This window comes from Somniosus microcephalus, chromosome 7 (assembly GCF_052327205.1).
Source record: "Somniosus microcephalus isolate GS21.2 chromosome 7, FLI_Smic_1.0, whole genome shotgun sequence".
NCBI lineage: Eukaryota > Metazoa > Chordata > Chondrichthyes > Squaliformes > Somniosidae > Somniosus > Somniosus microcephalus.
In genome coordinates, this window is record NC_140993.1 from 111,945,653 (window position 1) to 111,971,689 (window position 26,037).

Genomic DNA, 26,037 nt, shown 5'->3' on the forward strand with positions numbered 1-26,037 from the left:
CAGTGCCAGTGCCTCCGGAGGCGAGGATCAGGAGGAAGCCGGACCATCCGTTCCAATCTCAGGGGAGCATACACATGTACAGACTGGGGATAGTAGTTCCCTGGACGGGAGGGGGGGGTGCTCTGAGGATCAGCCAGTTGCCGGAACAAGCGGCATGCAGCAACGCAAGGGGGGTAGGCAAGTTCGGCCACCGTCTCCCCGGAGGGCAAGGCAGGTAGTGATGACTGCTGCACAGAGTGCAGAGGAGGTGCGTCGCCTGGCTGAAATGAGCACCCAGGCCTGGCTCAGGCACACTGAGCTGATGGCTGCAGTGGGGAGGATGCCTCAGTCAATAGAAACACTGGCAAAGAGTGTGTTGGACTTCGGGGCAACAATGGAGAGGACTCTCCAGGGCTTCGGGGCAACAATGGACAGGACTCTCCAGGGCTTCGGGGCAACAATGGACAGGACTCTCCAGGGCTTCGGGGCAACAATGGAGCGGTCTGTCGAGGGCTTTGGCCCAACAATGGAGAGGACTGTCCAGGGCTTCGAGGCCGCTATGGAAAGGACTGTTCAGGGCTTCGGACAATCCCTGGAAAGGTCTGTCCAGGGCTTGTCCGAGGCAGTGGTCGGCACCGGCCTTGTCCGAAGCAATGGAAAGAACTGTCCAGGGCTTCTCCGAAGCACTGGCACCTGGCTCACAGGTCCTCACTGTTGCCACGCAGTCACTTGCCGGCCTCGTCCACACCCAGATTGAGGCAACACGAACTCTCACTGCAGCCACCCTATCTGCATCAGCTAGGATCACCCCGGGCCCTTCCAGTCCCATACAAGGCCAGGAATCAGTGGAGCATGCGATTGTGGCGGATGAGCCGAGCCAGTCCCCTCAGAGAGCCAGTGTGTCGTCCGACAATGGTGCAGGTGTCCTCTCTCGGCAGGTGACCATTCCACATGCCAGCGCTGGCACATCTGCAGTGCAGCTGCCACCACCTGCAGGGCACACTGCTTCCAGCCATGCTCAGATCAAGCATCCTACGTCCGCACCCTCCAAGCCCAGAGGTCGGCCAGGCCGTACCTCAGGGGCTTCTGCGCTTCCAGACAGTCAGCAGGCGTCCCCCAGCCTTCACCCCGCCACTGGGGTTCAATTACGTAGGAGCAGCAGGGAGGGAAGGGGCCGAGCGCGAAAGAGAAGTCGTTCTCCATCAAGGGGCCAGCAGTAGAGGGAGGTGCTGAGACGTTTCTTTGGCCTAAATCAAGGAGACCCTCACCTGTTGGAATTGTTGGAAATAGTTTGTTTAGTTTTGTGGCTTTGCCGAAGAGTTAACTGTTATTTTGTTAGTTATGGTTTCTGTTGACATGACGTTGTTTTGCTGTAATGAAAGACTTTTGTGACAATAAAGAGAAGTTTAAATGTGCTATGGTGTACGTGACTAACTACAGTGATGCTGGCCTTCAGAGGCTTTCAAACATCCAAAGTGCGCAGCAGTTAAGACACTCATCATTCAGCCAGAGGGGCCTCGATACGAGTCCTCATGAGCCTGTGACGGATGGCCCTTCCACTTTCAGGAGCCCTTCCATCTTCCTCCTCCTCCTCCTCCTCATCCACATGCTCCTCCTCCTCCTCCGCCTGCTTCTCCAGGGTCAGAGGGAAGGTGATGAATTGATGCCTTCGCCTATAAAGGGCAGCTGTAACTTGCCGGATGCAGCAGTGGACTGCAACCTGAGAGATATTCGCGATGTCCCCAATGGCTCACTGAAAGGATCCGTTGCCATAAAAATTGAGGCCAACAGTCAGTTTAGCGGCCACCGACAGAGAGATCATGCACCGTAGATGCGGCTGCAGATCCTCAGCAAGCAGGTGGCACAGCTCAGTAACAACGTCCATCCCGAATCGGAGCCTTCGCACACACTGCTCCTCCGACATGCCAAGGTATGACACCTGCTGCCTAAAGACCCTCGCAGCACACCCTCGGATTGGCCGACCTCCATTGCCCCTCCTCCTTCTGGCCAATCCCGGCCCTCTCTCCCGTCGTCTCTCTGCCCCTTCATAGTGTTCGGGCATGAGGCCGTCGCCCTCCAAAGCATCTCCCATTCCGATGGTCAAAAGGCTGTTAGGTCTAGTGCTCCAACTGCTCCGGACAGGTTTGAGGGTCCCAAGTACTCTAATGCTAAATTCCAAAAACTCTGCTCCACAGTAGCTCACCAACTCTCTCCACCAACGATCGCAATGAACAGGCCAAGTGGCTGAAGCTTCTGTACTAGAGCTGTCCCCTTTAAATAGCGCCCCCCGACTCTGAGAAGGGCCTGCTAACGCTCCTTCGAACTGTCACTAATAGCGCTAGGCGTAAAGGCTCCGGGCGCCACCCAATATCCGCTCAGGCGCCTCTAAAAGGCGTTGCACAATGAAATGACGTCATGATCTGCTTGCGCTCGCGGGCGCGCGCAAACATTTAGCGCAGGCGTTAAATGTATAGTCAATATGGGAGTTGTTGCTATCTTCATTGCGCCCGCCCCAACATTAGGTAACGCCCCAATTCTCGGTCTCTTTAGGCGCTAACCGCTGGCGCTAACAACCGAATTTCTAGGCCCATAGGTTTTAAATGAGAGTAAGGATATAAGAGGGGGGTCTTAACAGTCACAACGTTTAGAAGATTTCAGAAAGAATCAAGGAGACACCCGGGAGACAAAGAGACATGAGAGACAAGAGACACAGGGTGCAGCTTACTGACGGTTGCGACTTCTACCCAGAGGATAACGGAGTAATACAAGTCTCAATTATTCTCTGTAAACTGCTGCTCGAATATTGTAATGTATTTAGTCCTGCTTGTGCTTAATAAAGTTAAAGCACTGTCCACAGTATGGGTCAACCTTGAATCATTTGGAACCAGATCCCGCTGGGATCTTACAAACCAGGACATGATGAAGGACAACAGATAAAAGCATGAGAACTGGCAGCAGAGAGTCGGTGAGAGCAGAGAGAGTGAGCCTGAGGGAAAACAGTGCAAGAGGACAATAGATAAAAGCTTGCAAACCTGCAGCAGAGAGTCAGTGAGAGCGGAGAGAGTGAGCCTGAGGGAAAACTGTGCGAGATGATAACAGATAGTAGCTGGAGAACTGGTTAGAGTCAGGGCATGAGCTGAACAGAGAAAACTGAGAAAGAAAATGAAAAGTGACATCACTACCACAGAGGGAGCTGATTGGTGGGTAACAGGCAAGTGTTAATTTGTTTTAGTAAATTGTTCGTTTTTCACTGTTGAAATTCACTTGATGTTAGTTTCTATTGTGTTTCAGTTTTATAGATATCATCTCCAGTACCTTCAGTTAACTTTTTACTGCTTTAGTATCTCAGTCTTTCAGAGGTCATTAGAGTTTTATAGGTCAGTGTCTTAGACGTCAGTTTGTTAGATTTTTAGAGCTGGGTGTCAAGTGTTTTAGTGGTCAGGGTCTCAGTGATTTAGAGGTTAGTGGATTGACTACCATGACAGGCCAGCAGGGATCCGTTGCATGCGCATCCTGTTCGATGTCAGAACTCCAGGACACTTCATGCATCCTGGGTAATCATGTATGCAGGAAGTGCCGCGTAGTTGCTCAGGCTCAAGCTCCGTGTTTTGGAGATTAAGGAGAGGCTGGAATCACTGCAGGGCATTCGGGATTCTGAGAGTTTCCTCAAACGTATGTTCCAGGAGAAGATGCAGGCCATGAGGGAATGGGTGACCACCAGACAAGGTAGAAGGAAGATACAGGTAGTGCAGGAATCCCCCGAGCCAGTGACACTCGCCACTGCCAGCATCCACAGGGTCAGTGCTGGGGGGGCGGGATGAGTTGGATGGGGAGGTTTAACTTTTTATGGGGTTTTTAACAGTGATATTAGGGTAGAAAAGGGGAAGTTTTCGTCAGTTCAACTGATTTCACCGATTGCTGGTTATGGGGAGTTCCACAGCGCAAACTGTGGCAAAGTAGGGAATGAATGACCGCAACTTCAGGATTTCCGCGTTTATCTGTGCATGCACTAAATCCTGAAATTACTGTCAGTTTCAAAGGGGCAATGATGGCAAACACTGACAGTTTTGCCATTATTGCCACGGCAAAATCCGGGCCATCGATTTCAATTTCTTTTGTAACTGTAACAGTTTTCTATCGCTTAACCACCGGACCTGGATCAAGCTTGCTGCGGGATTTCTTCTTTTTTCAAAATGCTTTTGACGATGCTGCTCCTGAACTTTAAGAGCCAGTCCTGAGCCAAGAATGCCCTTAGTAAAGAAAAATAAATATGAAATTCTGCAAACAGAAATCAAGCCTAAAATCTTACACTTATTAAGACATTTCAGTCACTCCGTATTTATATAAAAGCTTAAAATATGTTAAATAGAATTCCTAATATTCATGTAATGGTACCACAACAATTATTATTAAATTCCTTGTGTGGTAGTAAATATTATTGAGGTAACAGACATTAATTCATAATTGTTAATTAACAGTCATGAAATCAAATAACAGCTATAGTAAGATACTCAAAGACCTGTGGTAAATTTTCATCTTCACTGAATGGGTGGTAATTTGACGGAGCAGATCGTTATAGAACCTACCCTGTTCCACCATTCAATTACATCACGGTTCATCTCCATTTACCCGCCTTTGCTCCATATCCCTTGATATTCTTACCTAACAAAAATCTATCAATCTCAGTCTTGAAAATGTCGATTGACCCAGCATCCACAGCCTTCTGGGGGCGAAAGTTCCAGATTTCCACTACCCTGTGTGTGAAAAATTGCTTCCTGAATTGCCTAGCTCTAACTTTAAAATAATGCCCTGTTCTGATTTCCCCCGCCAGAAGAAATAGCTTCTCTGTATCTGCCCTGCTGAATCCTTTCATCATTTCAAACGTCTCAATTAGATCACCCCTCAACCTTCTAAACTCAAAGGAATACAACCCAAGTTTATACAACCTGTCTTCATGATTTAACCCTTTAAGTCCCCGGTATCATTCTGGTGAATCTGTGCTGCACCCCCTCCAAGGCCAAAATATCCTTCCTGGGGTGCAGTGCCCAGAATTGAATGTAGTTCTCCAGATGGGACCTGACCAAGGCTCTAAAAAAACTGAAGCGTAACTTCCTCTCCTTTATATTCCAGCCCCCTTGAGACAAAGGCTATGTGTAACATTTTATGTTACGCTTACAATAAAATGAAACGGCAAGGGTGAGAAAAGGCTATTCATCCCAACAAAGCTCATTACTTCTATACCCAACTCTCCCATTATCCCAAGGTATTTTGAGGTCCCCAATGTCTTTGTCTGCTAATCTGCCTGGCAGGTTATTCTAAGCATTTAATAGCTTTCAAGTAAAGTTCTTCCTGATATAAATCTGTGTTGAATTTATTTTTCATTTATTTAAATTTATGTCCTGATCCTCTTTTCCTTGGTACTTTGAAGTAATAATCTGAAGTCACCTTATCTATACATTTAATAATTTATATACCTCACTGAAGTCCCCTTTTAAACCCTTTCTGGATGACAGAGACTAAGCTACTCTAATGTTCATGGCTCATTTCATTTACTTGGCATCGGTCTTGTTCCTCTCTCTACCCTCTCTCATTCACGTATGTTTTCCAGTGATTGGTACCAAGAGTTGAGCAGAGTGCTCAAACTGTGGTCTGTGCACTGTAAAGCCTTTCAGGCACAAAACAGGCTCAAAGCATACCAATTTAACAATGGATAGCCGGTGCCCAATCTGCACAGGCGTTGGTCCCGCTGCTAAATTCACTATTTTGTGCTGTTTCTCCAAGGGTTCTGCCAAGCTAAAATATAAAATCCACCCATTAATGCAGTTAGTCTTTGAAGCTTTTTTTTTAAAACTACCTCAACTGAAAAAAATAAACATGGTTAAAAACTGAGTGGACTTGGGGGCTGTGGTAAACCACTGTTATTGTTGTTCACCGTTGTTGTTGTTGTTGCACACTGTTGTATCTATGCATGCCTCAGCTGGCTCCGCCCCTGGCTCCACCCACATGCCCAGGTATAAAGGTGACTGCTCTGCAGCCCCCTGCCTTCTTGGAAACCAGTCAACCACGAGAGGCATGCTCGGTTCTTTGTTAATAAAAGCCTTTTAGTTACTCTCCGTCTTTTATGAGTAATTAATAGCGCATCAATTTTATTAACAAAAACAAAATGTCGGCACCAAACGCTGAGCAGCAGGCACGGCAGCAAATGACAGCACCAAACGCTGAGCAGCAGGCGCTGCTGCATGCCCTCAGACCAACATGCCTGGACCTAGACCCTCAAGAGGCGGGTTCGTCTACCAAGTTCGCACAATGGCTGCGTTGCTTCGAAGCTTACCTGGAAGCCTCAGCCGTGACACTAGATGGAAACAAACTAAAAATCCTGGCCTCCAAGGTGGGCCACCAAGTCTACACGCTCATCCAGGACGCGACTACCTACGCGGCGGCTATCGATCTGCTAAAATGGTTTATGCCAGACACCTCCTGAGATCCCGCAAACAGCAGCCCGGGGAATCAGTGGAGGCATTCCTACGGGCACTACAGATACTCGGCCGAGCCTGCGATTGTAAAGAGGTATCGGCCGCGACACACACGGAGGGACTTATCCGAGATGCTTTCGTTGCGGGCCTCAAGTCCGACTACTCCCGGCAGAGACTGCTGGAGAAGGGCGAAATCGACCTGAAGAAGGCAGTGTCCCTTGCGCTCTCGCTAGACGCGGCCCACCGGAATATGGACGCATTCTCCCCTAACCGCTCCGCACCGTGGACGCCGCAACCTTGGGTCATGGGACCGCCACCCCCGGCACCAACTGCTGCAGCGATATCCAAGGGCCCGAAATGTTACTTTTGTGGCCAGGCAAAACACCCCAGAGCACGCTGCCCGGCGAAAAACGCTACCTGCTCTGGCTGCGGGAAGAAAGGACACTACGTCAGCGCCTGCAAAGGTAAAACCGCTAACGCCAACAGCGCCGCGTGTGAACCGTGGGGGCAGCCATCTTGTCCGCCATCTTGGACACCTCCAACTCCAATCGCGGGTGACCCGGACTCAACCACCGCCTCGTCTGACGACCACAGCGACTCGCTCGACCATACGCTGGCCTCCGTGACGCTGGACCAATCTCTCCCTCACCAACTGTCCAGGTCCATGATGGATATTACGGTAAACGGCCGCGCCACTACCTGCCTTTTCGACAGCGGGAGCACGGAGAGCTTTATCCACCCCGACACGGTGCGCAGTTACTCTCTCCCGGTCCTGCCAACGCGCCATCGGATCTCTATGGCTTCCAAATCCCATTCAGCAGACGTCGGTGGCTACTGTGTAGTGACCCTTTCAGTAAGGGGCACAGAATACAAAAATTTTAAACTTCTTGTCCTGCCCCATCTCTGCGCTGCCGTTCTACTGGGGTTGGATTTTCAGTGCCACCTTAAAAGTGTCACATTAGCGTACGGCGGACCCCTCCCCCCACTCACAGTCTGCAGCCAGCAGCTTTTAAATCGCCCGCCACGCACCATTTGCAGCCTCTCCACCCTTAAAGTCCCCCCCCCCTTGTTCGCTAACCTCACCCGCGACTGTAAGCCCATCGCTACCAAAAGCAGGCGGTACAGTGCTGGGGATAGGAGCTTCATTAAATCCGAAGTAGCAAGACTCCTGAAGGAAGGGATTATTGAGGGTAGCACTAGCCCATGGCGAGCACAAGTGGTGGTAGTGAAGACTGGTGAAAAACAGCGCCTAGTTATTGACTACAGCCAGACGATCAATCACTACACCCAGTTAGATGCATACCCACTCCCCCGCATATCTGACATGGTCAATCAGATAGCACAATACCGGGTGTTCTCGACGATTGATCTGAAGTCGGCATACCACCAGCTCCCCATCAGGGCTGAGGACCGCCAGTACACAGCTTTTGAAGCTGACGGTCGTCTCTACCACTTCCTCCGAGTCCCCTTCGGCGTCACCAACGGGGTTTCGGTCTTCCAAAGGGAGATGGACCGAATGGTTGACCAGAACGCGCTGCAGGCCACCTTCCCCTATCTAGACAACGTCACCATCTGCGGCCACGACCAGCAGGACCATGACGTTAACCTAGAGAAATTCCTCCGTACGGCCCAGCGGCTGAATCTAACATACAACAAGGACAAATGTATGTTTCGCACCACGCGCCTCGCCATTCTTGGCTGCGTAGTGGAGAACGGAGTCATCGGCCCCGACCCCGACAGAATGCGCCCCCTTATGGAGCTCCCCCACTGTCAAAAAGCACTGAAGAGATGCCTAGGGTTTTTCTCTTACTATGCTCAGTGGGTGCCCAACTATGCGGACAAAGCCAGACCCCTCATCAAGTCCTCCTCCTTCCCCCTGACAGGAGCGGCATGTGCAGCCTTCACTCTCATAAAAAGAGATATTGCGAAGGCCACAATGCACGCAGTGGATGGGTCCATCCCTTTCCAAGTGGAGAGCGACGCATCCGACTTCGCCCTAGCTGCAACCCTTAACCAGGCGGGGAGACCCATGGCCTTTTTCTCAAGGACCCTCCAGGGCCCCGAGATTCGACACTCCTCTGTCGAAAAGGAGGCCCAGGCCATTGTGGAAGCGGTGTGACATTGGAGGCATTACCTGGCTGGAAAACGATTTACCCTGCTCACTGACGAGCGTTCAGTAGCTTTTATGTTTAACAATAAGCAGAGGGGCAAAATCAAGAACGACAAGATCTTGAGGTGGAGAATTGAACTCTCCACCTACAATTACGATATCTTGTACCGGCCCGGGAAACTCAATGAGCCCCCAGATGCCCTATCACGTGGTACATGCGCCAACGCGCAGGTTGATAGACTGCAGACCCTCCACAATGACCTCTGCCACCCGGGGGTCACCAGGTTCTTCCATTTCATCAAATCCCGTAACCTGCCCTACGCCATCGAGGAGGTCAGGACCATGACCAGGAACTGCCAAATCTGTGCCGAGCGCAAACCGCATTTTTATAGGCCAGACAGAGCAAGCCTGATCAAGGCCACTCGCCCCTTCGAGCACATGAGCGTCGATTTTAAAGGGCCCCTCCCCTCCTCTGACCGCAACGTGTACTTCCTCAACATAATTGATGAGTACTCCCGTTTCCCGTTTGCCATCCCTTGCCCAGACATGACCAGTACCACGGTCATTGTAGAGGCGCTTCTTAATTTCCAAACATGCAGCCACTGAGCTTTGAGGCTTTTAACAACGAGTAGACGCGTGTCGAAATAAAACGTTCCCAAACGTAGCTTTGTCTTTTAAACTGTTTACTATAACACCTTACAAAGAGAATTACAAAGCAAACACGTATAAACGAACACGGTCAAAAACTGTATTGCTCCAGCCCTCAAAAGCTTCTACCTTCTGCCTCGTGGAGTTTAAACTGTAAAATGGCTGCATACCATGTGACAATCTTAAGGACTGTACCATTGTAGCAAGAATGAAGGGGGTATCTCAGACTATACTACTGGAGCAGGAAAATAGGGGGTTTCTCAATACAATAAATCAGTCAGGTAAATTAACTGTATTATACTATTTAACCAATATTTGGAGTATTTTCTTTCTTAAACTTTCATGGCTCTTACATTCCGGCCCCTAATTGACTAGGCACATGGAGCATATCAATTACTCAAACATTCTTAAGAGTCATAAACTAATGAGTTCAACATATTTACAATATAAGTGTCCACTTTTTTCGTTCAGGAACTTTTCACGCTGCTTCTTGTAGCAGGCAGAGCTTTGTGATCGGTCTTTCCAGGGTACTGGTCTTGGTTTGCAAACAAACGCGACGAACAACGCCTCTGGAGTCTGGCATGGTCTTAATTATTTTTCCCATCAACCAAGAATTTCTAGGGGCTGAATCATCCACGATTAAGACGATGTCTCCGACAATGAAGTTCCTCTTTATTTTGGACCATTTTTGATGCTCCTGTAGCAGAGGTAAGTATTCTCTTGTCCATCTGGTCCAGAAAAGGTCTGACATATACTGAACTTGCCTCCACTTCCGACGGGCATACAGATCTTCCTTTTTGAAGACTCCCGGGGGCATGACTGGCTGTGTTTTCAACAACAACAGGTGGTTCGGAGTCAGGGCTTCGAGGTCATTGGGAACATCTGATGTCTTAGTTATCGGTCGGTCATTAATGATGGCTTCGACCTCACACAGAACGGTTTGGAGTCCCTCGTCGTCAAGCACTTGCTGCTTTAGTACAGAACTGAGTAGTTTTCTTACGGTGCGTATCTGTCTTTCCCAGACACCTCCATGGTGGGACGCAGCCGGAGGATTGAAGATCCACTTAATTCCTGTTTGCATCATGGCTTCCTGTATTTTAAGCTGATTCCAACCTTCAATAGCTTCCCGTAGTTCTCTCTCCGCTCCGACAAAATTAGTGCCATTATCAGAACGCATAATGGACACCTGTCCTCTTCTACAGACAAAGCGCCACAGGGCGTTAATACAGGAATCAGTGTCAAGCGTGTGTGCCACCTCAATATGAACTGCTCTGATGGTCAAACAAGTGAAAAGCACACCATATCTCTTGACAAGGCTCCGTCCTCGCTTTACCTCGAAAGGCCCGAAATAGTCCACCCCTACGTTTGTAAATGGGGGCTTGTCTGGTAACAAACGGTCTTCAGGCAGGTCTGCCATTTTCTGCTCCCCAGCTCTAGCGTGTAACCGTCTGCAAACAATGCATTCAGAGAGTATTTTTCTTATTACAGAATTAGCTCCTGGAATCCAGTATCTTTGTCTTAGCTTCGCAAGCACGTGATTCCTCCCACTGTGTCCAATACTCTGGTGTATATGCTGAAGAATGAGAGTAGCAACCCGGAGGTCCTTAAAAAGGATAGCAGGATGCTTGGCCTCCTCTGGCATAGCAGATTTGTTTAGTCTCCCTCCCACCCTCAGTACTCCATCTTGCAGTGTAGGGTCCAGCTTGTAGATATGACTACCTTTCTTGATTGGAGTATTTCGCTGTAAAGCTTCGATTTCTTCTGGGTATCTTTGTCTTTGACTGAAGCAAACTATCTCCATCTCAGCCTTGGCCAAATCCTCCACGGTCGATGAATTCTTACCCAATGTGGTCTTGTGCTGATACATATACTGCTGTAGAAGCATTCTCTGCTTATCGGGGTTACTTTCAGACTGACTGATAGTGGCTCGGTACTCTTTTCTCTTACCGCTCAGGTGTAGCAGCAACTCTTTCAACCTTAGAAACCATGCAACTGCTTTCCTCAACTGGTGCCATCCTGAGAAATGGTTAACAAGCTTGTTCACTGTGTCAAAGTTCTCTTTCGTAGTTATGAGATTTACTGTGACTGATCTCTTGACTTCGACGTCGTCTTCAGCAATCTGACTTGGCATATCTGGTCTTTCTGGCCATGATCTCTCTGTTTCCAGCAGATAACTTGGGCCTTGTATCCAAGTTTCACTCCTCATGAAGTTTTCAGCCTTCAATCCCCGTGAGGCTTGATCTGCTGGGTTTAATGAGGTGTTTACATACCTCCATTGAGATGGCTGTGTAGCTTCTCTAATGGATGAGATTCTGTTTGCTACGAAGGTCTTGAAGCGTATCTTCTCATTCTCTATATACTTCAGCACCGTCATGCTATCAGTCCAGAAGACAGATTCTTCTAATGGGAGCTGTAACTCTTTCCGCATCACCTGGTCAACTTTAACTGCAACAACCGCTGCCGTCAATTCCAGTCTCGGGATGGTGACCTGCTTCAGCGGAGCCACCCTGGATTTCCCCATGAGGAAGGCACAATGTTTCTGGCCCTGTTGATTTGTCAGCAAGAGGTAAGTAGCCGTGCCATAGCCATCCTCACTGGCGTCCGAGAAATGATGTAGTTGAGCCATCTTTGTAGCTCCAAAACTCACAGGCTTGATGCATCTACTGACGTTGAAGCTAGAAAGTTGTTGCAAATCTGTCAACCATCTGAGCCATCTCTGAGCTTGACCTTCTGGGATATCTTCATCCCATCCTCTCTTGTCTCTACAAAGCTCTCGTAGGATCAGCTTCACCGGCAGAATGAGTGGTGCCAGGAATCCAAGAGGGTCGTAGATGGAACTGACCACGGAGAGAATCCCTCGTCTTGTGGATGGTCTTTTGTTCACCATTATTCTGAAGTTGAACGTGTCTGACTCAATGCACCATTGTACACCAAGAGCTCTCTCAATAGGAAGGACATCGTGGCTCAGGTCCAGATCTTTGACTTCAGTGGCTCTTTCCTTTTCTGGGATAGAAGCTAGAACTGCTCTGCTGTTGCTTATCCACTTAGTCAGATGAAATCCTCCATTCGAACACAGAGTCCTAAGGTCTCTTGACAGTGCGATGGCATCGTCTTCTGTTGACACGGACTTCAGACAGTCATCGACATAAAAGTTTCTGAAGATTGTCTCCACAGCCTCTGATGGTGCTTTGCCTTTGCCATCTTCTGCAGTTTTTCTGAGAGCGTAGCTTGCACAGCTGGGTGATGATGTGGCTCCGAACAAGTGTACAGCCATTCTACATTCCACCATCGCTTGACTAACGTCGCCATCTGGCCACCAAAGGAAACGCAGAAGATCAGCATCTTCATCAGGGATTCTGACTTGGTAGAACATTGATTCTATGTCTGCCATCATGGCAACGAGCTCTTGTCTAAACCTAGTCAAGACGCCAATGAGGGTATTAGTAAGATCAGGACCTTGAAGCAGCTGGTCATTCAGTGAAGTTCCTCTGAATGAGGCGGCGCAGTCAAACACTACACGGATCTTTTTCTTCTTTGGGTGATACACACCGTGATGAGGAATGTACCAGACCCTTCCATTGTCTCTGTTCAACTGTTCCTCAGGCACTTTTACAGCATAGCCTTTCGCTATGATGTTTCTCATGAAGCCTTTGTAGTCTTCGTGAAAGTCGGGGTTCTTATTCAGCTTTCTCTTTAGACTGATGGCGCGTTGCTCTGCTATGCAGCGATTGTTCGGCATCTTCGCGGTCTGTCTTCTCAGTGGCAAACCAATGTGATAGTGGCCATCAATGAACTGTGTAGACCTTGTCATCAAATCCATGAACTGATGGTCTTCTTGTAACATCTCTGTCTTTTCCTCACAGCTGCGTTCTGAAAGGTCTGCGTTGAACTGCTGTATCAACAGCTCTTCGATGCTTGCGACAGAGATGCGATTAACTGTGACATTTTGTCGTTCCTCCTTGTTCGACTTGTTGCCATCATCTCTCCTTACCGGTCCATTGACTACCCATCCAAGGGCTGTCCTGACAGCGTAGGGTCCGTCATCCTTGCTGTTTATCACCTGCCATGGCTCCATAGTTTTGTAGGCATTGGTTCCAATTAATAGGCCAATTTCTGCTTCAATGTATGGGAGACGCACCTTTTCCAGGTAAGGCCATCTCTCCACATCCTTCTGCAGGGCTAAGTTTCCTATTTTAACAGGAATCTCCCTCTGTGTGAAAACATTAGGCAGGTCTATGAAGTCCTTCTCTTCAAGTCCACACACTTCTAAGTCTGACAGGATATAACTTTGCATTGACTTCTCATGACCCATGGTGCGTAATAGGATTTCTGTTCTTCTGCCTCTAACGTTCAGCTGTCGCATGAGTGATTCTGTGCAGAACGTTGCTGAACTACCTGGATCCATGAAGGCGTAAGTCTCCACAAACTTCTCACGCCTCTTAGACTTGATCTTTACTGGTACGATGGCAAGAATACAATCACTGTCACCGGCCCCAGTGAATCCACAAGTCTCTGGTTCTAGCGACACCAGAGCACTTGAAACAACCTTCTCGTCGGTATTGTTTTCTTCACTCTTCTTAGAGACTTGTTCTTCTTTGTGGATATGCAGCAGACTGGGATGTTTCCGAGTGCACTCTCTGCATGTTGTTCTTTGCTTACAGTTTCTACTCAGGTGCCCCTGAGAGAGACATCCAAAACATAGGCCATTGTACTTCAGGAATTCGATTCTGTCCTTATGTGGCTGTGCTTTGATCTCACTGCAGAAATCCAATGTATGATTCTTCTGGCAGAATAAACATGGCTTCTGAAAGGCATTAGCAGGCGTCACTGTGCTGCTCTTTTTGGGAGATGAGTTCTGAGACCTCTCTTCCCCAGCCTGAGTGACGATAGTTGCGAAGCTGCTTCCCCTGGAACCACCTTTCCTGAGAGTCTTTGATTCAGCAGGCTTGGCTTTCACTCTTCCATCAGTAGTCGGGCTGACATCCTGGATGTTTCCAAACAATGGGTCCCTTGCAATTTTAGCCTGTTTGTCTATGAAATTCACTAAGTCTGCAAACCTGGCTCTACTTTTCCGTCTCTCCATTATCTCAAAGGCTGTTCTTCTCCATTGTTCTCTCATCCTGTAAGGAAGCTTAGAGATGATGATTCTCATAGTCGTAGGATTGTCCATCTCTTCCATGAATTCAACATCCTCCATGGTGTTGCGACATCCTATGAGGAAAAGAACATATGCGTTCAATGCCTCTCCGTCCTCCGATCTGCTCTGTGGCCACTTGGTAGCCTTTTCAATATATGCAGTGGCTATCTTCAGCTCGTTACCATAGTGCTCCTGCAGCAACTTCCTGGCTTCTATGTATCCCCGGTCCGGTTTCATGTGTTCACAGCTTCTGACCAGGTCTTGTGGTTTACCACTGGTGTACTGTCCCAGGTAGTACAACTTATCACTGCTGCTCTCTGTTTTGGAGTCAATGGCTTGTTCGAAGGATCTGATGAAGGGCTTATACTTGAGTGGGTTGCCTTGGAACACTGGTATGTCTCTTTGAGGGAGTCGAAACAGATTCTGTTGTTTTACAAGCATCTCTGTAATTTCGTTCTGACGTTGCATCACTCGATATAGGCTGCTCCCTGTGTCTTCAGGCCTCTGGTGGTCATCAGCCGGGTCTAGTCTAGACCGTCTGACATCTGGGGTAGCATCACGTGCTCCTGTTAGTGGAGAGGCCACTCTTCCACGCTGTAATGCCAGGAGATGGCCTTCGGACTCTCTTGTAACTCTTGAAGGTGCCCTGGATCCAACTCTGTGTGACAACATTGACTGGCAGTATTCGTTCATGCCATCCTGTGAGCCTTCATAATCTGCATACACACTCAACTTGGCATCTGAGACCGCAATAGCTGTTTTTATCTCCAGCTGTTCTTTCTTTGCCTGCACTTGGGCCTGTTGGGCCTGCAGTTGGGCCTCTTCCTGTTCAAGGGCTTGCTTCTCCACTAAAGATGCTGCGCGCGCCATCAACGTTGCCCGTTCAACCTCCTCTCTCTTGCGTCGTGACAAGCTTGTGGTAGAAGCGACTGACCTGTGTCCAGAAACAGAGCTACCTTCTTTTCGATTTTTGCTCAGTCTGGCTGAAGTCTCTGAAATGCTATCATCTGGTCCGACTTCATCGTCAACTTTATCTTTCTCTGCTGTATCAGCATCTTGACGAATCCTTAACATCCACTGTTCTGTGGCCTTGGCATAGTCCTTAATGCTGGATGATTTAAGATCAAACCAGTTGTGCTGATCAGCTTTTCCCTCTTCTTCAGACAGAAGTGCTAATACATCTTCATTGAGTACATTAAATTCTTCATGCAGCTTGGAGAAATCGTAATGCATTATGTCTTCAGCTTTCTTAATATTAGCATTATCTTCCATGAGACAATCAATTATCTTCATTTTTTCAGTTATCTGAGCTAATTTAGCCTTCCTTGCACCGATGCTTCTATGTAACTTCTCTTCCATTGCCTTTGGGGTGAGCTTTATTTCCCTCTTTTGGCCAACAATCCTTCTGGCTGGGGGAAGCTCCTCACGGCTCCGTAAGGCCTCGGCCATTTTACCCACAGCTCTTATTTAGCTTCTCAATAGAATGAACAAAGCAAGTAACAGTCACTGTACCTTCGCTTTCTTATATTGTCGTCTGGCTCCGTGACCATTCATGTATACGTTCGCCGACAATTCCGTCCTTTCCTTCTTAGGGAGCAAGTTTTTGACTAATGTAGAGGCGCTTCTTAATTTCCAAACATGCAGCCACTGAGCTTTGACTGGCCTTTAACAACGAGTAGACGCGTGTCGAAATAAAACATTCCCAAACGTAGCTTTGTCTTTTAAACTGTTTACTATAACACCTTACAAACAGAATTACAAAGCAAACACGTATAAACGAACACGGTCAAAAACTGTATTGCTCTAGCCCTCAAAAGCTTCTACCTTCTGCCTCCTGGAGTTTAAACTGTAAAATGGCTGCATACCATGTGACAATCTTAAGGACTGTACCATTGTAGCAAGAATGAAGGGGGTATCTCAGACTATACTACTGGAGCAGGAAAATAGGGGGTTTCTCAATACAATAAGTCAGTCAGGTAAATTAACTGTATTATACTATTTAACCAATATTTAGAGTATTTTCTTTCTTAAACTTTCATGGCTCTTACAGTCATTAAATGTCTGAATGACCTTTTCGCCTTGTTCGGCTTCCCTAGCTATATCCATAGCGACCGGGGCTCATCCTTTATGAGCGACGAACTCCATCAGTACCTGCTCACGAGAGGTATTGCTACAAGCAGAACCACCAGCTACAACCCCCGGGGGAACGGCCAGGTGGAAAGAGAGAACGCGACGGTTTGGAAGGCTGTCCTCTTAAACTTAAAATCTAAGGGCCTTCCGACCTCTCGCTGGCAGGAGGTCCTCCCTGCGGCGCTCCACTCCATTCGGTCACTGCTTTGTACGGCCACCAATGCCACCCCCCATGAAAAAATGTTCACTTTCCCCAGGAAGTCCACATCGGGGACCTCGCTACCGACATGGCTGACGTCTCCAGGACCCGTCCTACTGCGGAAGCACGTGAGGTCCCATAAAACGGACCCCCTGGTCGAGCGGGTGAGCCTCCTCCACGCCAACCCCCAGTATGCTTACGTGGCGTACCCGGACGGGCGGGAGGACACAGTCTCCATACGAGACCTCGCACCTTCGGGTGCCCCTGAAACACTACCATTGCCATCCACCACTACCCACAACCCAACCCCTGTAGACGGCATGCCGCAGCCCCAGGACCCGTCATTGACCACCCAACCACTCAATGAGACGCCAGGTTCAACGTTGGATGCTGCACCATCACCGCCGCCACCACGACGATCAGGACGGCATACAAGGCCACCTGATAGACTCACTTACACGAACCTTTAGTACACTTCACCCCGCCGGACTCAATTTTAAACAAGGGGTGAATGTGGTAAACCACTGTTATTGTTGTTCACCGTTGTTGTTGTTGTTGCACACTGTTGTATCTATGCATGCCTCAGCTGGCTCCGCCCCTGGCTCCACCCACATGCCCAGGTATAAAGGTGACTGCTCTGCAGCCCCCTGCCTTCTTGGAAACCAGTCAACCACGAGAGGCATGCTCGGTTCTTTGTTAATAAAAGCCTTTTAGTTACTCTCCTAACTCTCCGTCTTTTATGAGTAATTAATAGCGCATCAGGGGCTTCACCTCCACAAGCCTTTCCTCCTGTGTGGAAGTGATATTATAATGTCTGTTTAAATTTGTGCTTGCGAGCACAGGGATATTGGGCCCATAACGCATGTTTGGATATTTTTCATAGTTTTAACATGAAATAATAGCAAAACCAGGCTTTGTGGTACTTACAGCTGGTAAAGCAAAAAATGACACTCCCACAAGAGCAAACATTGAAGCTAAAAGACGGCCTGCCCAAGTCTTTGGTGTCTTGTCGCCGTAGCCAATCGTAGTCAGTGTAATCTACACAAAGAAAATCAAAGTTACACAACCAGATATGGATTGTTCCTGCTGCTTGGTGTAGAAAAGCAATTGTGTTACCTATAGCAATCTCAGGATGAAAAGGAAAGCTGCATATACCGGAAATCTGAAATAATAACAGAAAATGCTGGCAATACGCAAGGTTCATCGCATTTACAAAGAAAACAGATGACTTAATGTTTTGGGGATGTAGATGTTTCATTAGAATCTCAGGTGGGAACCCTTGCAGTGAATTGTTTCTTTAACTGTCTGTTTACTGCTTTCAATCCTCTGAGAATTGCAGGAACATTTGTGAGCTGTTTCCAATGGGCATCTTTCAGGCATTTCACAAGGGCAGTGGTTTGATTCCCTGGGTAGCCCAGGAACGTCACCAGCCATGCTGCCAAACTACTGCTGGGACATAGGGATGTTGAGCAGAAGAATTGCTTCCTCCCATGGATTGGGATTTCCTATGTCATTTAAAAGATTCGGCTCCATTTTAAAATTCCCATCACCTAAATTTTAGGAACATAGGAACAGGGGTAGCCCATACAGTCCCTCAAGCCTGTTCCACTATTCAGTTAGATCATGGCTGATCTGTATCTCAACTTCATTTACCCACCTTTGTTTCATATCCCTGAATACCCTTACCTAACAAAAATGTATCAATCTCAATTATGAAATTTCCAATGGATCTAGACTCAACAGCTTTTTGGGAGAGTGCCAGATTTCCACTACCCTTTGTGTGAAGAAGTGCTTCCTGACATCACCCCTGAATGACCTCGCTCTACTTTAAAGGTTAAGCCCCCTTGTTTTGGACTCCCCAACAGAGTAAATAGTTTCTTTCTATCTACCCTAGCAAATCCTTTAATCATGTTAAACATATCAATTAGATCACTCCTTAATCTTCCATACTCAATGAAATACAAGCCTAGTCTATGCAACCCGTCCTTATAATTTAATCCTTTCAACCCCAGTATCATTCGATGAATCGGCAAAGCACCCCCTCCAATGCCAATATACCCTTCCTGAAGTATGGTGCCCAGAACTGAACGCAGTACTCCAGATGCAATCCAACCGGAGCTACATACAACTGTTGCATAACTTCCATCCTTTTGTATTCCAGCTTCCCTGAGTTGAAGGCTAACATTCCATTAGCCTTTTAAATTATTTTTTGTACCTGTCCACTAGCTTTTAGTACTTTCTGTACATGGATATCTAAATCTCTCTACTCCTTCACAGTTCCTAGCTTCTTACCTTTCAGAAAATATTATCTATCTTTCTTAGGTCCAAAGTGGATGACCTCACACTTCCCCATATTGAACTCCATCTGCTGCAGTTTTGCCCACTCATTTAATCTAATGATGTCCCTGTGGAATTTTCTGCTCCCATCTACACTATGCAGAATTCTGCAGAAATTGTATGAGAAGGATCACTCATCTTCTCTCCTATAGAACTAAAAATAAAGAGGCAATGCTGAATCTGTACAAGGCCTTAGTTAGGCTGCGGTTGGACTGTTGGATTCAGTTGAAGGCACCTCATTATAGGAAGAATATAAGAGCAATGGAAAAGGTGCAGCATATATTCAGTCGGATGGCATCAGGGATGAAAGATTACCCTAAGGAAAAGAGAATTGAGAAGATAGAACATTGTGCTCTAAAGCTAAGAAAGTTAAGAAATGGACTGATAGAGGTTTTCAAAATTATAAAGGAATATGATAATGTAAATACCGATAGATTGTTTTCACTGGTCAGCAAGATGGTAATCACAAAAAGAATTAATGGTTAGAGGACCCAGGGCTAAGGTTTCCGGCACAAGGTAAATACTCAGGGAGTGGAATACCGGTTGGGGAGGGGAAGGAAGCCCAGGGCAGGGGAGGACCAAGGTTTTCTTGTGGAGCCCAGAGGAGCACTGCCGTTCCTCCTGGCCCACAAGGAAACTAAAAAGAAATGGGAAAAACTTACTTTGTTGGGCCCCTTCTGGTCCTGGCTGCTGTTCCGGCAGGTTTTGCCTGGCGAGGAAACCACCACTGCTCTCCTGCTCAGGCCTCAGGGTAAAATGGCAGACCGGGTCCCGATGACATCATCAAAGGCCAATCTGCATATTTAAAGAGGACCCTGCCGGCATGGTCACTCAGCATCAACAATAATGCTCTACTTTCAGTTCATGATCTTATCCTACTTCCTCTTTCTAAGGCAAAATTGTTTAACTGAACTCTAGAAAGTACCTCTATGATTGATTGAGCCAGAGCCTACTTTGGAAATTCCTGGTGTCAATCCTACAAGATTAAAATCACTTAACATTTTTGAACCAATGGTTTTAATACTAACAGACAGACAGACATGTTTAGCTGAATTTTCCTCTGGGTGTGGGTGTTGCTACACCATGGCTCGACTCAATAATGCTTTAGTTACTATATGCAGCGGCTCTCTATGCTGGTGAATAACTATTAAACAGATCATTTAACCAGACTTCACAGACATGCTTGTGTTGATGAGCTGGAATGCTAGGGTGCTATTAAGAAGGAAATAGCTGTCCTCAAACATAGCAGAGGTAGTTATGGCCTGCGTCCCCTTCATCTGTGCCCCTCGACAAACCTGCTTCAATTTACACCTGGACTTCCATTCACAGTTTACGCAGGTATGGAATGTTAATTCAGCTAAGATTCTGTATTACTCCTTCTCCTTTACTTGTTGCCCAGTGACAGATCCATCTCCCATCAAACACGCTGCTGTGTGTTGCAGCATTCCCAACAGTAGCTCTCAAGCAAGGCTTCATTTAGGATTGCGATCCTCAACAAAAGGTTGTCGGGCAGCCCAGATAAACATTGGATTGAAGTTATGTGAATTCAAATGTAAAATTTTAAAATTTCTTCTCAATGTTTTGCCTATAGTGGAGGAATTTTGTGGAATGGAAGTCACTGCAAGACAAGCAGCTTTTAAGGAAAGTACATTGCTGTGGTAATGCCTACACCATTTTAATTCAGGGTCCACCCAATCACCTGTGGTGCACCTCACCAGAGCCCCACTAGGGCAACAAAGAGAGCAGAATAAATTAGCATACTTGCATCACAACAAAGTCAGATTGTGGTGTGAAATACAATATTAATAATGTAATAAAATGTCACCTTATATATAACTTTTTTCAAACGTAGAACTAGGAATATTAATTAACTGAAGTACAAATCAAATGCTAAGATGTGCGATTGGTTATCCCAGAGGGGTTTGCAGACAGCAAAGAAGTCCTTGTATCCCAGAAGGCCCAAGTACACTCCCACTGTCCTGACTGAATAGCATCAGTGACAGCACTTACCAAACCCCACCACAGTGCATCTGCATAGGTATTAAAGTCCTGTGTACTGTTTCTGGCATCATTATCATCTTTTTCAACCAGGTAAACAAGAAAGGAGGCCAGAATGAGTGACAGAAATCCGATGTACCAGGCAGTGATGAGTTCCTGATAAACATGAAAAAGATCTATTAGTTTCTTCAAAGTTGATAAATACACAATGTCCCACTCTAATGTAGGTGCCATCTTGAATTAATGATGTCAATCCACTCAATTAGTAATTTTACTGTTTTGATATCTATATAGGCAAATTTCATGATCCAGTAGCACAGAACAAGTCTGATTACAGACTTGTATCTTAACTTCTTAACTAATATCTTAACTTCACTTCAATAAATGAAGGGAATAGGATTAGTCAGAATATTCACTATTTAGATGTTACAGGTTTCATGATAAATGACTATAGAAGTTATTTGAAGCTTTAAATGATGATCTCATCAGGGCAGATTTCTCTCTACAGAATTCACAGTGACTGACTCGATTTCATATTAAAAATTCAAAATCAAACTTTAACTCAAGATGTGCAAAAATAATTGAACAGAAAAGTGCAAATTACACTTGTTCACTGAAGCTATTCTTGCCAATAAATTGAAGGTTACACTCCTCCGCGATCCCGCCCAATTTTAGGCAGGATTGAAGTGGATAATGAGAAAAATTCAAGGCAGTAAGGCCTACCACTGCCTGAACTATATTTTCTATCCCCCGCCCCTGCCACGGCTGCCGCCGGCCTCTGCTTCCCTGCCCGCTGCAAGTAAATAGTGGCTGGCGGGGACAGGGTTTGTGTTACCACTGCTTCCTATGGATTTTTGGGCCGAATGGCCTGTTTCCATGCTTTATATCCTATGTAATCCTGTAATCCTATGTTATGGGGAAGGTGGTGGTAGGCCCTGGGGACTGGTGGGAATGACCCTGAGGTGCCCCCACATTGGAGGGGGGGGGCGGTGGGGAAGAGGGCAGAGAGATTCGTGGTGACCTCTTCTCCCTCCATTCCAACCTAACACTTACCTGCTGAAGACCTGGGTCTTGGCCGAGGCCGTTAAGTGATCCTTGGGGGTGTTTCTGCCCCTTTAATTGCACTCATGGCTGTTCTGGGGCTGCAAGGAGCAGTCTCGTGCATAGCACCATCATGACTTTTATGCCTTTGCAGGATCAGGCTCTTTCTTGATGGCGGGAACCCAGCCAGAAGCCCGCCCTGCATATGAGATGACCCCAGATCTAGGAAACTGGGTCGGGGTTCTGGCAATGTTCTGGCGAGGCAGGCAGAAGTCGTGTCACCTTATTCCTTTTCTCTCCTGCTCCTGGGTCAGAGTTTATGATCGACATATGATGGGCTCCCGGTGGGATTCCTGACACCAAGAGGAAGCCCCCCATCGGTTTTGATGCATTCTAATCTTACAAGATACTAACTGTGCGATGTTCATGTGATTGTGTGTTTCACTATATGGTAATGAATGAGGAGAAACAGATATAGGAAGGTATTAGTGTTGAGCTTTGGGAGTCATATGGAATCACCTTCATACTCTTATATTCAAGGATGTCTCGGTTGGATTCCTCCAAGAAAATCTGGCCTAGAAATTGGATATGGCCTGAAAACGGGCGGTGTCATGGGCCAACACTATTTGGTTGCACCCATTCTAAGTGGTGCAGGCAGCACGCAAAATTCATGCTGCCTACTCATTTACATAATTGGAATGCTGATCCCAGCATAAACACGCTGCTGATTAGCTTAGTGCTCAACAGGTGGGCCAATATCGGGTGCAGTCTAATGGCCAGTAATGTTTGGCCTAATCTCCCTCCACTGCTTAAATTGGAGGTGCTTTGATGCAGCAGCACCTCATTGTCATTGCAGTCTGTAGCCATGGCACTGCAACAACAACAGCAACACAGAGAAAGAGCCAGTAGGTTCTCGGGTGTGGCTCTCGAGGCCTTGGTTGTGGCAGTGGAGAGAAGGCGGAGTGTCCTGTTCCCATAGGCTGGCAGGAAGCCATCAAAGCCCACTTGCAGAAGGCTCTGGCAAGAGATAGCTGCCTACGTCACGGCCAACAGTGTTGTGTCGAGGACCTGGATCCAGTGCTGAAAGAAGTTTAATGGCCTCACACGGCAGGTCAAGGTGAGTGAAAGCTTCAGCAAATGCCATATCCCACTATCTGCACCACAAGCCTCACACACTGCTCAATGCACCACCACCGCCCCCCCATCACTCACCTACCAACAATCTCTACCTATCACCACTCATACCTCACAATCATAGCTTCACTTCACCCTCACACATTTACCACTGCTGCAACACTCACACCCACATCTCACACCTTGTACACACTGACAGCTACTGAACTATGGCAGGCACATCGCACTACACTCACTCACACACATCCCTTTCTCTTGCAGGCCAAGGTGGCTCACAACCGCCAGGAGCAGTGGCAGATGGGAGGTGCCCAAGCTGCTTTAGAGAAATTGAGACAACTGGAGGAGACGGTGCTCAAAATCATTGGAGGGGAAGTCACCGAGGCTGTGGCAAAGGGCGATGTTGAAGTCCTTGGGGACAATAACGGCATGGTCATTCCTATTCCTTCTTCTCACTTCCCACTTCTCCCTCATCCCACAGTCTCCTCTCACTTACAAGCTGTTGATGGTATTTGCCCTCATGCAGCAAGACCTGGACGACGTTCAGGCTTGGGCTGATAAGTGGCAGGTAACATTCACGCCACAGAAGTACCAGGCAATGACTATCTCCAACAAGCGAGAGTCTAACCACTTCCCCTTGACATTCAACGGCATTACCATCGCCGAATCCCCCACTATCAACATCCTGGGGGTCACCATTGACCAGAAACTTAACTGATCCAGCCACATAGATACTGTGGCAACAAGAGCAGGTCAGAGGCTAGGTATTCTGCGGCAAGTGTCTCACCTCCTGACTCCCCAAAGCCTTTCCACCATCTACAAGGCACAAGTAAGGAGTGTGATGGAATACTCTCCACATACCTGGATGAGTGCAGCTCCAACAACACTCAAGAAGCTCAACACCATCCAAGACAAAGCACCCCGCTTGATTGGCACCCCATCCACAACCTTAAACATTCACTCCCTCCACTACCAGTGTACCATGGCTGCAGTGTGTACCATCTACAAGGTGCACCGCAACAACTCGCCAAGACTTCTTCGGCAGCACCTCCCAAACCCGTGACCTCTTCCACCTAGAAGGACAAGGGCCGCAGGCGCATGGGAACACCACCACCTCCAAGTTCCCCTCCAAGTCACACACCATCCTGACTTGGAAGTATATCGCTGTTCTTTCATCGTTGGGTCAAAATCCTGGAACTCCATCCCTAACAGCACTGTGGGAGTACCATCACCACACGGACTGCAGCGGTTCAAGAAGGCGGCTTACCATCGCCTTCTCAAGGGCAATTAGGGATGGGCAATAAATGCTGGCCTTGCCAGCGACGTCCACATCCCACAAACAAATTTAAAAAAAATGCATGCATATCTTGTTTTCCCCCTCCTCCCCTCACCACAACCTGACTCATGTGCCTTTCTGCTTTCAGATAACCAAGAACTGCCAGCAGGCCAGCATGTCCCCGAAGTTATGGAGGAGAGTGGAGAAGAAGGCGGCGGCACACCGTCACTGCATCTGACACTCGCAGAAACTGGCACTGCGCGGAATGCAGCGTGTTAGTATAGATGCGTGATCTTCACATGGTGAGGCACCAGGCACAAGTGAGCTGCAGCAAGGCCAGGGGGAAAGGGTAGGCCAGGGGCCAGCGCACCGGAGGGTGAGTTCACGCACGAGTTTTGCTGTACACGACTCAGATGATGACCTTGATGGGGCAGCCTTCAGAAGGGGGATGGCCATGCACACAGAAATGCTAGGTGCAATGGCAAGCTTGCCAGAGAGCCTTTTGGCAATGTCAAGGAGCATTGGAGGAGTCCGGCTCCAACATTGGATGGGGCTTTGCGCAGTGCTTGGAGTTAATGCTTACCAGGCTGGAAATAATGGGCAACTCCAGGAGAGAAAGTGTCGACCCAGCCATAATGCTGCGTGTGATGGGCAATGTGGCAACTTCCACGGCAGCACAGGCGGATGCAACCCAACGTCTCAGTGCTGCCACCCAAGCTTAGACTGCTGCCATCGTGGCTGGGTTTACGAGTGTCGAAAGGGGCCTGCAGGGTGTTGCAGGAGGCCAGTAGTTAGTCCTCCAACAGGTTGCTAGGATTGCTGAGGCAACGCACCGGGGGAGTGGGAGTGGGTCTGTGGAGCACAACCTTGCTGTCCTCTTTCAGAATGACAGCATTCCTACTCCCACCACTGCCACTCCATCACTGCCCTTGCCGCTGCCCGTCAGCCAGCCAGCCTAGACTGCTGCCACCCTTGTCAAGGTGGTGCAGTCTACAGCCGAGCCTTCTAGGTCCACAGCTGGTTGAGGTCGTCCTGCAAGGCCATCTGTAGTCTTCCCCACGGAAACTCAGCAGACTTCCAGCAGTCATGCTGCAGCCACTGGGGGAAGCACTGCGTAGGAACACTAGAGTAGGAAAGGACACACGAACAACAGGCACTAAGGGATTGCACAAGGGTGATTAGTTCATATTGTAATGTGAATTGAATACTTATGAATTTATAAATTTTGGTTGGAATGTTTGTTTTGTGGTGGCTCTCATTTCAGTTTTGTGCCCAGGAGGATGCTGTGATGTTCCGTGACAGAGGGATGGTAATATGTGGATGTGGTGAGCAACACGGAGCTGGGGTTTCATTCACTGGAATCGGAATCTTTTGAGGCATTCACGGACAGCCCGTCCAGAAGGGGGATTTGCTGCCTGCCTCCTCCCTTCCTCCTCCTGAGGTGGTCCTGCAATCCCTACTGGCAATGGCTACATCCTCAAATGGCCAAGTTGTAAAGCATGCAGCAGACCACCACGAAATGAGATACCCGCTCCGGTGAGTACAGGAGGACTCCTCCCAAGCGGTAAAGGCAGCGGA

General features: G+C 47.9%; 1 protein-coding gene and 1 long non-coding RNA gene across 4 annotated transcripts in view; one reads left to right on the forward strand and one right to left on the reverse strand.

Moving 5' to 3' along the window:
• Positions 1-26,037, reverse strand: part of kcnq3 (potassium voltage-gated channel, KQT-like subfamily, member 3) — a 201,011-nt gene that overhangs the window by 121,221 nt on the left and 53,753 nt on the right. Inside the window, exons 4-6 of the mRNA XM_085992847.1 lie at positions 21,024-21,167; positions 17,604-17,714; positions 4,134-4,229 (exon numbers count right to left, since the gene is read on the reverse strand). Coding sequence (XP_085848973.1) covers positions 4,134-4,229; positions 17,604-17,714; positions 21,024-21,167 — 351 coding nt within the window. The remainder of the gene's footprint in view (positions 1-4,133; positions 4,230-17,603; positions 17,715-21,023; positions 21,168-26,037) is intronic.
• LOC147114846 (uncharacterized) overlaps positions 2,959-26,037 on the forward strand; it is a 98,193-nt gene continuing 75,114 nt past the window's right edge. For all 3 annotated transcript variants that reach the window (XR_015079002.1, XR_015079003.1, XR_015079001.1), the window contains exon 1: positions 2,959-3,190. This is a non-coding gene — a long non-coding RNA (uncharacterized LOC147114846). The remainder of the gene's footprint in view (positions 3,191-26,037) is intronic.